Source organism: Echeneis naucrates, chromosome 11 (genome assembly GCF_900963305.1).
Source record: "Echeneis naucrates chromosome 11, fEcheNa1.1, whole genome shotgun sequence".
NCBI classification, from domain to species: Eukaryota; Metazoa; Chordata; class Actinopteri; order Carangiformes; family Echeneidae; genus Echeneis; species Echeneis naucrates.
The window spans coordinates 1243016-1256494 of NC_042521.1; the positions used below are offsets into that span (position 1 = coordinate 1243016).

General features: G+C 41.2%; 2 gene segments (V, D, J or C); one reads left to right on the forward strand and one right to left on the reverse strand.

Moving 5' to 3' along the window:
- LOC115051211 (Ig kappa chain V-III region MOPC 63-like) overlaps positions 1-13479 on the reverse strand; it is a 172782-nt gene that overhangs the window by 135190 nt on the left and 24113 nt on the right.
- LOC115051226 (immunoglobulin kappa variable 3-11-like) lies at positions 8516-9225 on the forward strand. The segment is given in 2 exon segments: positions 8516-8714; positions 8918-9225. Coding segments are annotated over 2 exon segments (360 nt in total).

A 13479-nucleotide genomic window follows, 5' to 3' on the forward strand; every position in this document is an offset into this window, starting at 1 on the left:
AGCCATTTGTTGGAGTATTTTAATTTGCTATACATCAATACAACCTTAGATTTCAATTTTTAATAAAGTGTATTGACCTTTGTCCATATTAACTAAATAAGTTGTTACAAAATGCAATAAACCACAACAAAAAGAAAATCTTTTTAAAAACACATTTTCCCAAATATAGAAATGACATATTTGTATATTTGACAAATTGTAAATGTAAATAAGTTGCACAAAATCCTTTCAAACTACAGCAAATTGTTCATTAAAATAAACTATTTATAAGAATGCAATCTTAGTTTTGATAGCTTTCTTTTTTTTAGCAGAAGATATCGATTTAAAACACATTTTTTTTCAGAAAACACAAAAAAGGTTTCATTTTGGCCAATTTGCATTTGTGGGTGTAAAACTTTGCAAGAATTATAACGAGACTGATTAAAGAATATTCTTTATCAACTGAAATGTCACTCTTTCAAAAACCAAAAAGCACGTTTAAAGTCACAGAGGATACTATTTAAAATAAACCTACAAATATCTTGCCACAGTTTCCGGGTATCTTTACATTTCCAGAACAGAGGGACTACAGTCTCAGTATAACAGTCACAGTCGGCACATTTTAGATCTGTATCATCATGTTTGAATTTGATTTTAAGGTTGTTTTTGCAGCCAAATGGGTTGAAGCCAGACACACCAGTAAAGGGAACATCAAGTTACAGAAGCAGAGATAAGACTACACATTGATAGTTGTGTTGTGAAGCTGAAATTAACGTAGCATGGCATTAAGTCACTTGGCGGGGGTGTGTGTCTCTACGTCAATAAAAACTGCTGTAATACGGTGATTGTCAGGGAGACACTGTGCACCAAAGACATTGAACTATTGTCCGTATCCCTGCAACCATTTTATCTCCCCAGTGAATTTCCACAGTTATTTATTACTGTTGTTTATGTTCAGCCGAAGGCTAACGCTGATGTAGCCACCCAGGCTATGCTAACAACAGCACAGCGGCTGCAGTGGTTAGCACCGGACGCATCACACTTGATTTTGGGAGATTTTAATGATTGCAAACCGTCAAAGTCCCCGGACATGCAAAATGTCTGGACCTTAGCTTTGGAGCTATAAAAGGAGCTATAAATCCTTCAGCAGAGCTCCACTCAGTATCTTCGATCACAACATGGTTTATTTGGTTACGTCCTACAAATCGGTCCTGAAGAGGAACAAGCAGTTCCGGTCTGGTCAGAGGAATCAATCCAGGACTGTTTCCACAGTACGGATTGGGATTTGTTCTCAAATGTTTGCGAGGATATTGATGAATTAACTGATGTTATTTTATCGTATGTTTCTTTTTGTGAGGCCTCCATCATTCCACGGAAAGACATTTTCTTTTACCCCAATAATAAGCCTTGGATGACTAAAAGTGTCAAAGCTGTGATTAATCAGAAAAATATTTGCATTTCTCTGGGTGACGCTGCTTAATATAGGGAGATTCAAAAACAACTCAAAAAGGAACTTCAACTTGCCAAGAGCAGGTATAAGAACAAGGTTGAGAACATGCTGAGTGCATCGGATGGATGGCATTGGAAGGTGTGTTCTTAAGAACTGGTGCTGACCTGCTGGCAGACATACTTTTATTTTTTCTATGTCCCTCCAGCTTCACAAGGTCCCCTCACTTTGGAAGGATTCCATTATTGTTCCAGTTCCCAAATCGCTAAATGACTTTAGACCTGTGTCATTAACTTCTCTCGTTATGAATTGGAGAAAATTGTCAAGGAAACACTTCTGACCTGTGTTCAAGATAACCTGGACCCACTGCAGTTCGCTGACAAGTCAAGCAGAGGTGTTGAAGATGCTTTAGCCACTCTTTTAAATCTTGACTTTTCTTGAGGGAGCCAAGACTTTTGCCCGTCTTTTATAGATTTTTCATTTGCTTTGAACTGCATACAGCCACATATTTTAGCAGAAAGATTAGGGGACTTCCACAGCATCGATCCTGGTCTGACAGCCTGGCTTTTGGACTTTTTAACAGAAAGGCCACAACGTGTGAGGATCAAAGGTGTTCTATCAGACATTCTCGTCTCCTTCACTGGAGCACCTCAGGGCTGTGTCCTCTCACCATTACTGTTTGTTCTGTACACAAACGAGTGCCGTAGCCAACGTGTGGGGCGTCACATCTTGAAATTTGCAGATGCCTCAGTAATTGTGTCCTTCCTGACCTTGGCCCTGGAGTGAAGGAATTCACAGACTGGTGTTCCTCATCCTTTATGTCCATCAACGTGTCAAAGGCTAAAGAAATGCTGATAGCCTTTCATAAACATCTGTCAGTCTCCCCTCCTCTTGTCATTGAGGATGAAACCATCGAGCTGGTCAATAATTATAAGTATCTTGGCACTAACATTGATGACAAGCTGTCTTCTGATTTCCACATTGATGCCGCTTGCAAAAAGTCACATCAACGCATGTATTTTTATCGTGAACTGTAGAATTTTAATGTTGACAGCACTTGTTGAAAATGTTTTATTCTTGTTTGATTGAATCTGTTTTGGCCTTTTCTTTTAATTGCTGGTAATTTCCCAAAAAAAAAAACAAAACAAAAAAAACTGATTGGAGGGAATAGTGACAGTGTGCAGGAAAATTACAGGCGTTAAATGACCTGAATGACCTTACGGATATGTACAAGTTCAGAATCATAAGTACGGCCTGCTCACTCCTCACTGAGCAGAGCCTTCCTTGGCTGCTGAGTTAGGATTGCTCACAGTTCAACTAGACAGTTGAAGTCATTTTTAATGAGGACAAACATGAAAAACTGACCGAAGGCAGTGAGAAATTCAGCAGAAATATGTTTTAATTCATCATGATGTTTCTTCATGAGAGACTGATACATGAAAGAACAGAGACAAAATGAAGAAGTTCAGATATTTGACCAACATTTATTACAATGAAGCAGTTAAATTAGACCTAAAACAGAAACAGGTTTTCTTTTCTATCTGAGTAGAAACTGGAAAGATGTCATAACACAGGAGTCCCTGTTGGAGTCAGTCAGCTCATTTCCATAGAGACACTTTGCATCAGCAGCACCATGCTCCAGTGCTCTGGGAGACTTTATAGTCCTGACAGTTGAAGACTGGAGGACTGACAGCTTTTCCTTCATCACAACACAACACACATGAAAAACATGACTCTGATCTCCGTCCTCATCTGGACTCTCCTCTGCTGCTGCTTCACAGGTAAAGTCCAGAGAATCAAACTCCTCTATGAACATCCGTCCCTCTGAAATGAAGCCCACAAAACCAGGTTTCTGTCTCTGTGTCCTCAGAGTCCAGAGGACAGGTCACAGTGACTCAGCCTGGAGCACTGAGCTCTGCTGTGGGAGGCTCCGCCAGGATCACCTGTAGGACCAGTCAGGATGTTTATAACTCAAACTTCTTAGCCTGGTACCAACAGAGAGATGGAGAAAAACCTAAACTCCTTATTTACTTTGCTTCCACTCGAGCATCAGGGATTCCAGAACGTTTTACAGGAAGTGGATCAAACTCTGACTTCACTCTGACCATCAGTGGAGTCCAGACTGAAGATGCAGCAGTTTATTACTGTCAGAGTTTTCATGTCATCAACAGTCAGTGGCTGTTCACACAGTGATACAACGTCGTACAAAAACCTTGGTCAGCTGAAGAGGAACTGATCTGAACCAACAGCTGCTCTGAAACACAAACACTAGAGGTCTGACTGTGACATATTCTCATGTTGAAAAGTCTGCTGTGTTAGAGAAACTATTTATTTAATTTATTCATGAGTATGAAAAGATTTTCTCATTTCAAAATTCACAGAGCAACGAAATAAAAAACTCTGACTTGACATCAAAAGTTATTATACTTCTCATAGTTTTAATCTTTATATATAATAAAAACATTTAATGAACACAAAGAAAGCCGCACAAATGATGAACACAACTTCTGCACTCATATTCATGTTACAAAATCACCATCAAACACAGTCAACATCCCTGAGAGCTAATCCAGAACTGACACGAGTCACTGTGAGTTTCATGGACCGGCTGTTTCTATTCAGGCGTCAGCAGTCGGACAGCAGACATTTAACGCTTTCACAAGAAAACACACTGAAGACAAACTGCTGATCAGAGCGTCTTTATTGTCATGAAATATGGAACACGTCAGCGTTACGAGAAGCAAAAAGCTCAATGAAAAGATATAAAAGCAAAGTTAAAGAGAAACAGAGACAGAGAGTTCCAAAGTGAGAGCAGAGTTACTGGATGTCTCTGTATGCTGATGATACCACACTTTATATATCTGATCCAGAGATGAGGCAGATTTCAATCCTTCAACATGAAACAATCAAATCTGACTCAATCATTTCATCTACAGGGTTCATTTAGGAGAAGAGATGAATCAGGTTTTATTTCAGGTCACTCAGAAAGTTTGACCATCTGTTGATGTTCGAAAAACTCCAGATGGACACAGAATTTATTTGATGAACAGATCTTTATTTTCTGAAATAGTGACATTACAAATGTTACAGAAAACTAGAAAACATATCTGAGAGAAAGACAGAAAATGAGAAAGAGACGAAGATGGCGTTACATGGAGCAGAATGAAACCAGCAGCAGAGACCAGCTCGGTTGGATCCAGACTAGGAACACTGGCCTTTACTCAGAGTCTCTGAGACCGCAGCCTGGCAGCCCTGGGTGGCCTCGCAGGTCACAGAGTCCAGGCTGGTCCACTGGTCTTTAGTGAGACTCAGGGTGCTGGTCCAGCTGTAGAGGCCGTCCTTCCCCACCACCCCCCGGCTCTGGTCCCCGCTGCTGCTGCTGATGCTGCCGCCCCGCCCCACCTTCCAGGACAGGGTCCAGCCTGAGGGGAAGCCCTTGTCGGCCAGGCACATGAGCGTGGCCTTCCCGTTGTCTTTGTCCAGCTCCTTCCTGGAGGGGGGCAGCACCCTCAGGGTGGGACGGGTGTCACCTAGAAGACACCAATCAGATTAGAGGACGGGGAGCGGACAGCTGTCAATCAAACAGCAGACACTTGGACACCTTGACTGTGTGAGAGCTGATTTAGTCCCTGAAGGAGTTTCTGTCAGATGGTTTTTCTGCTCCACCGGTCACTGACTCACACATTGTTTCACTTCCCTTTAAGAAGCCTCTCATGCACATCAGCACAGAGACAATCATCAGACAGTTTGAGCTGAAATATATCAAAGTACACTGGAAACACAAAAGATGACTTTACATTTCAACAGCTGCATTTTACCCTCGTCTATATCGCACTATTTCATGGAGACTTTTCTAAAAGACAAAAACTGTTTTTTTAGGAATCTCTTCAAAGTCCTGGTTGGTTTATGATGAAACACATTTAGGGATAAAACTATTAAAGCACAACAGTTAATCAGATCTACTGTGAAAAGCTCCAATATCACATAAAAACAGACGGCTGAATTTAAAAGTCAGACATAAACAAAGAGAAGCCAGCGACTTCAGAAAAGTTCAGTCACACTGTTCAGAATAACTTTAACTGAACGGCACAAAAGTTTCAGAGGGAAAGATGTTGCTGATTGTTGCTGTTTAATCTTTGCTGCTGCTCAGATTGTTCACATTTCACTAATTAACCGCAACAAGAAAAGAAATGTTCAGAGAATCTGCTTCAAGTTCAGCTTCAGGGTCAAAGAGGAGAAACCAAGAAGAAAATAGAGATTTGAAAGAGTTTTAGATCAGACAAAGGGAAATTTATATCCTCTACAAATGTTCAGACACAGAAAAGGAGACCTGAACACACAAAACATTATTAATATTGAAGCAGAAACTTACTTCCAACATCCAGTCTGGTTCCTCCACCAAAAGTCAACCACAGTGATACAAACTCATTGAGCCGTCGTACAAAAACCTCTGACTGTACAGAGACACGGCTCTCTGAGTCTGACTGACTGAACTAAAACTACAAACTCTGAAGATGCTGCTTTACTTCACATTTCTCAAATAAGGATTCATCCTCTGCTTTAATATTTGATTTTCACAATTTATTCACAAAAAAATTACTTTTTACAATCATGCAAAAATGAAGTTGGTTCCAAAATAATCCTGAAAAAGCATCTTCTGTTCTTTACATGTTAAATATGAAGGAAGTAAAAAGAGAAGCAGCTCCTGAATTAAAACAGTTCATAAAGATTTGACTTACTTCCAACATCCAGTCTGGTTCCTCCACCGAACGTGTTCCACAGTGATACAAACTCATTGAGCCGTCGTACAAAAACCTCTGACTGTACAGAGACACGGCTCTCTGAGTCTGAAACAAACAAACTCAACTAAATTCACCTCCAATATTTTGGCTGCCTGCCTGAGAAAGACTGAAATTCAATATAACACATTTCTGTTTCTTTACATCGGAAAGACTTTTGTAGAATTTATAATATGTGATAGAATTGGAAACAGTAACAGACCAAAAGTTGGATATCACCACAGTAGACACATCCAGTATCCTGAACAAAGAAATGCTCATAAATGATAGAAAAGACTTTTGCTGTAAAGAATAGAACATTTTTCTGATGTGAATGACTGAATGTCACCAGAACGTAAAGATCCTAAAACAAACAGTAAATCTGTCTAAAAAGGACGACAGAATATGTTGAAGTGTGCATTAAATGAAAGCTTTCAAATCTTTAATGTCAGCATAAACAAACACAAACACCCTGATCAAACTAGATTATATTGAGGGGAATCATGTTGATGTCATCATAAAACAGGCTGAAACATTTCAAACCTTCTGTGTCCTCCACAACAATCAGCCATGACATCATGACCTCCTGACCCCACATGGATGGAGGACCTAAAGTTTCCCAGCAGGACATTGTCCAAAGCATCACACTGTCTGCACCAGCTGGTCTTCTTCCCACAATGCATCTTGGTGTGATGTCTTCCTCAGGTAGTGCTGCACACACACGCACACACACACACGCACACACACACAACTGACCATCCGGATGATGTCAAAGAAAACCTGATCCATCAGACCGAACCACCTTGTTCCATGGCCCCGTGGTCCGGTTCTGATGCTCATACGTCCATTGTAGGAGGTTCTGGTGGTGGACTGGGGTCAGCATGGACACCCTGACCGGTCTGCAGCTCCACCACAAACTGTGATGGTCTGTGTGTTCCCACAGCTTTCTGTCAGAACCAGCATGAACTTCTTCAACAGGTCTTCTGTTGGATCAGACCACACGGTCCATCAATGGGTCCTGATCCAGGACCATGTGGTTCAGTGGTTTTCCTTTCCTGGAACACCTTGGTAGGTCCTGGCTGCTGCAGAGAGGAACCTCCCACAGAGCTGCAGTTTGGTTCTCATCAAAGTCTCTCAAGTTACTGAAAGAAAAATAAATAAATCAATAAAAATGAATAATAAATAATAATTATAATTAAGTAAACAAACCATAATTTTTTTTCACAAAACTTCTTAGAAATAAGAACCAACAAATTGTGATGATCAGATTGATCCAAGTCCCTGTTGGAGTCAGTCAGCTCATTTCCATAGAGACACTTTGCATCAGCAGCACCATGCTCCAGTGCTCTGGGAGACTTTATAGTCCTGACAGTTGAAGACTGGAGGACTGACAGCTTTTCCTTCATCACAACACAACACACATGAAAAACATGACTCTGATCTCCGTCCTCATCTGGACTCTCCTCTGCTGCTGCTTCACAGGTAAAGTCCAGAGAATCAAACTCCTCTATGAACATCCATCCCTCTGAAATGAAGCCCACAAAACCAGGTTTCTGTCTCTGTGTCCTCAGAGTCCAGAGGACAGGTCACAGTGACTCAGCCTGGAGCACTGAGCTCTGCTGTGGGAGGCTCCGCCAGGATCACCTGTAGGACCAGTCAGAATGTTCATGTTTACAACAACTACCACATTTTAGCCTGGTACCAACAGAAAGATGGAGAAAAACCTAAACTCCTTATTTATGATGCTTCCCGTCGAGTATCAGGGATTCCAGAACGTTTTACAGGAAGTGGATCAAACTCTGACTTCACTCTGACCATCAGTGGAGTCCAGACTGAAGATGCAGCAGTTTATTACTGTCAGAGTTTTCACTACATCAACAGTCAGGATGTGTTCACACAGTGAAAAAGCGTCGTACAAAAACCTCCCTCAGTCAGACTGAACAGAAACTGAACTGACTGCTGCAGCTGGAAGATACTGCAGAGACTGATACAGTTCACTGAGGACACACACACACACACACACACACACACACACACACACACACACACACTCTTCATATTATTTCCCTCCTTCCATCTCTTTGGAAATTCATCTCCATCAGGCCTCATTAATCCAACTCATCATAAAATCAGCCTGTTTGCTGATGACTCCCTGTTATATATCACAGAATCCTCGTCTCCTCTTCATCAATAGATTCATCAGATCAGAGGTTAAAGCTGGATTTCTGCTTTCTTCCTCCTGTCCTGTTTATTAAAATCCACATTTTGATGAAGAGGTCCACTGTGATTGGACATCAGGAGTCCTGATGGAAACATCATGATGTGTTGAGGACAGCTACACTTCACTGACTCTGTGTGTTTGCATATGTGTCCTGCCTCTCTGCTGCAGCCGTTAAGAGACCAGTGTTGATCAGTGTCTGTCCAGGCCTTTCAGAGACACCCACACGCCGGCAGCACCATGATGATGTCACTGACTCTACTGCTGGCCACCCTGGGGCTCCTTGTTCAGGGTGAGACTCTCTTCTGAAAACTGGGCTTCAGGATGCAACCGGGTTCACCTCAGTGATGTTCTGCTGACTGAAACGAGCAGCGTTGACCTTCTTCCATCTGTTCTCCGTGTTAAAGAAATCATCCTCTTCTGTTTGGATGTCCATCATCTTTGTCCAAGCTGGATTTGTCTCAATGACCTTCTCCTCTTTTTCATGTTTTCCAGGTTCATCAGGAGAAATCACCCTGACTCAGTCTCCTGGAGCTAAGTCTGTTAGTCCAGGTCAGACCGTCTCTATCAGCTGTAAAGCCAGTTCAAGTATCAGTAACTACCTTCACTGGTACCTTCAGAAACCTGGAGAAACCACCAAACTCCTGATTTATAATGCCAACAGCCGTCAGTCTGGAGTTCCAGAGCGTTTTAGTGGAAGTTATTCAAACACAGACTTCACTCTGACCATCAGTGGAGTTCAGACTGAAGATGAAGGAGTTTATTACTGTCAGCAGGGTTCCAGCTTCCCGTTCACACAGTGATACAACGTCGTACAAAAACCTCCGTCAGCTGAAGAGGAACTGATCTGAACCAACAGCTGCTCTGAAACACAAACACTAGAGGTCTGACTGTGACATATTCTCATGTTGAAAAGTTTTCAAGTTACCATTTGTGAATAAAACACACAAGTTCACCAGAAAAGAAGTTTAAAAAAGAGAAACTAAAAAAACATCTTAAACATATATGACCTACCGTAGAAGAAGTCCGCCACAGCATACCTTTTACAGTTTTACATGCTGGGGAGCCATTTGTTGGAGTATTTTAATTTGCTATACATCAATACAACCTTAGATTTAAATTTTTAATAATGTGTATTGACCTTTGTCCATATTAACTAAATAAGTTGTTGCAAAATGCAATAAACCACAACAAAAAGAAAATCTTTTTAAAAACACATATTTTCACAAATATAGAAATGACATATTTGTATTCCCCCAAAACTGTAAATGTAAATAAGTTACACAAAATCCTTTCAAACCACAGAAAATTTATTTTTAGTGTGTTCATTGCTTAATTTGTGAGGTAGTCACATCCACAGTCAGTGGGCGTTCACACAGTGAAAAAGCGTCGTGAGGGGTGGGGGTGTTTGAGCCGTATTCAGAAACAATGTAATTAGCCACAAATTGTCATTTGGGGTTTTTTCATCATTTCATTATGTGTCATTCAAGCTGGAGCTCAAACAATCTTCTATGTTTTATATCACCCTCTATAAACCACCACGGAGTTGTTTTATTGACGATTTCACTGAACCGCTCTCAGTTGTGTCCACTGATTTTGACTGTTTGGTCATTACAGGTGACTTGAATGTGCATGTGGATGTAGCCAATGACAGGCATGCTGAAGAACTCACTGCGGTCTTTGAAATGTTTGGTGTAACTCAGCATGTGACTGAGCCCACCCAGAGCAGAGGGCACATTACCAAGGGTTTCACTGCCCTTAGACCTAATATCTACATCTAAGTGTCATGAGTTTGGAATATTCTTTGGCAACAAGGTTCAAGGAATTAAAAATGCGATAACCTCCACAGCACAAAAAACTACCCTGCATCCAGTTAGACACTGAGAGCTGACACACTTCACACCGGTCACTGACAAAAGAGTCGAAGAGATCATCTGCAGTCTGAGTCCATCAATGTGCCGCCTTGAAGAGTTACTCACTAAATTTCTAAAGTCTGTGCTGAGCAGTCTGCTACCACAACTTGTCCAACTAGTCAACATCTCACTTAAGACTGGAACATTTCCAAAGGCCTTAAAAACTTCTGTCATCCAGCCTCTTCTGAAGAAGAGCAGTCTTGATGCCACAGTACTGAACAACAATCGGCCCATATGAAACCTACCATTCTTTGGCAAAGTCCTGGAAAAGGTTGTACACCAACAACTTACTGACTTTCTCCTGTCTAATAGTGTTTTTGATACCTTCCAATCAGGCTTTAGGCCCCACCGCAGCACTGAGACAGCTCTGATCAAGGTGATTAATGACATCTGCCTGAACACAGAGGCAGGCAGAGTCCCAGTCTTAGTCCTGCTGGACCTGAGTGCTGCCTTTGACACAGTTGACCATGTGATCTTATTACAGAGGTTAGAAAACTGGGTGGGAATCTCTGAAACTGCTCTAAACTGGTTTAATTCCTATCTCGAGGACAGGATGTACTTTGTTAAAATTGGCAACTGTGTCTCAGACCAAATGCCTATGACCTGTGGGGTTCCCCAAGGGTCATTTCTGGGACCCCGATTGTTTAATCTGTACATGATTCCATTACACCAGCTAATACGCAGTTATAATGTGTCCTACCACAGCTATGCAGATGACACTGACGGCAGGTGAACATGGACCCATAGAGACACTCTGTCACTGCATCCAACAGATCAGTGTGTGGATGCAGAACAATTTTCTCCAATTAAACTCAGACAAAACTGAAGTCATTGTCTGTGGCCCACAGAAACAAAGAAAAGGAGTTATCAGTCACCTCCAGACTCTCTGTAAAACCGAACAATCAGGTTAGAAATCTAGGGGCAATTTTAGACTCAGACCTGAACTTTAACAGTCACATCAAATCAATAACATCAGCAGCTTTTTATCATCTAAAAAACATTCCCAGAATCAAAGGAATAGTGTCAGAACCAGACTTAGAGACTAATCCATGTGTTTGTCTCCAGCAGGTTAGACCACTGTAACATCCTGCTCACTGGACTCTAAACGAGCTGTAAGACAGCTGCAGTACATCCAGAATGCTGCTGCTCCAGTCCTGACCAGAACCAGGAAATATGACCATATTAGTCCAGTGCTCAGGTCTCTGCAGTGGCTTCCTGTCGCTCAGAGAATACACTTTAAAACAGCTCTGATGGTCGAGCACCAAAGTACATCTCTGACATGTAAGAACCACATGAATCCTCTCGGCCCTGAGAACCTCAGGGAGTCTGCTGGTGGTGCCCAGAGTCAGGACTAAACATGGTGAGGCTGCATTTCAGTTTTATGCTGCTAAAGTCTGGAACAGTCTTTCAGAAGATGTGAGACAGGCCTCAACTCTGACGTTTAACACTAGAACGGCCAAGACGGTCATTTTGACTGTTTTGAAATTTCTATGTGCAATAACTTTGTCGAATAATAAGATACAATCCTGCTGGTACTTGACTTTTCCTAAAAGTATCTCTAATTTAATTTAAAATGTTTTTTATATAAATAACACAAAAGACAAAGCAGATATGATCATTTTTACCTATTTCGTCCATAAGCGGTCATATTGACTGCACGGAATTTCACGGTATTGAAGTTCATATTTCTCGCGATTTATGTCGCAGTTTTAGCTGCTCAGCAACTATCACTGTCTGTCAAGTCACGGTCGGTCTCGGATTATACAGAGATTTGTATTTGTACCACTCTAGATATCAAAGTTTAGAGTAAAGAGACCAGACAATTTCTAAAATAAATGAGCGAAGCAAGAGAAAGATGACAGCTGCCACGGCCTTGGAAATGCTTCAAAACTTGGACAGCGACCTACATGAAAATAGGTCTATACTGAAGAAAAGGAGTCGACTTTCATTGGATACTGTGGATCCAGATGTTCTCTTCACGGCTGACGTGGGCCAGGTGAGCACCGCTGTCCTGTGTTTTCCTCCTGCTGCTCCACTGTTATGTCCTGTGCTGCCTTTTTCTTCGCGACCCTTTCACTATGACTATTATTCTTATAATTAGCCGATTCTTGTTCTTCTTCTTCTTATTGTTGTTGTTGTTGTTGTTGTTATAGGGATTCCTGAAGCAGTACATACCCCTGAGCCAACTGTGTCCAGTCTGCCCTCTCTTCTCGGAGGCAGCTAGCCCCACAGCGCACACAAAGCGCAATATTGAGGATGCGCTCCGAGCCTTTTTATGTGTGTTCCTTGATGGCATGCTGAAGAACATCAGGGACGACTGTTTTGTTAAAAATGTTAAAATAAAATGTATAATACTTAAGATTGTTGTAATCGTGTTCTACGTTATGTTGAATTCTATTACTATTTGCCAGCACCATCTAATTACGATTTACGATGCTATAAATGTATAATTAAACTTGTTAAATATACATCTTGGTGTTATTTTGTTTTTTAAAGATATCTTAACACAATTAATGAATACATGTTTGACTGGGTATTTTTCACGAGAGATTATAGAGTTTGGAATCAAGCGGTGAAAATGACAGTTTACGGCAGTTCTTATAGAATTCCGGCTCTTCTAGAGTTAAATCCAGGTTGAAAACAGTTCTATTTAGGTGCATATGACAACTGAAAGTATTTTATCTGCTTCATTCAATTATTTCTTTTTTTAAATGAATTATGGAATGATTATCTATCTTCTTGAATTTTTCTGTATTTGTGAAGCACGTTGAATTACCTTGGGTACAACTTGTGCTCGATAAAAGAACTTGCCTTGCCATGGTTTGGTGCGATACAAATAAACCTGATTTGACATATTTACAGCGGCTGCTGACAACAATCCAAAGAGTGGAGCATTTCATCAATGCAATGACAAACGAGCTCATACATTCTAAGCTACAGCTGCAGGTAGACAGAGGTGACTATGACAACATTCACATCAAGGTGGAGACCAAAGGAGATGAAGTCAGAGCTGATAATAAGGCCAACAGTGACGTCAGAAATGATCATGTGTGCAAGTGAATCTACAAAAAGAATCTGAGAGAAAACGGTTCAACCTCAGCTCATTTCCATAGAGACACTTTGCATCAGCAGCACCATGCTCCA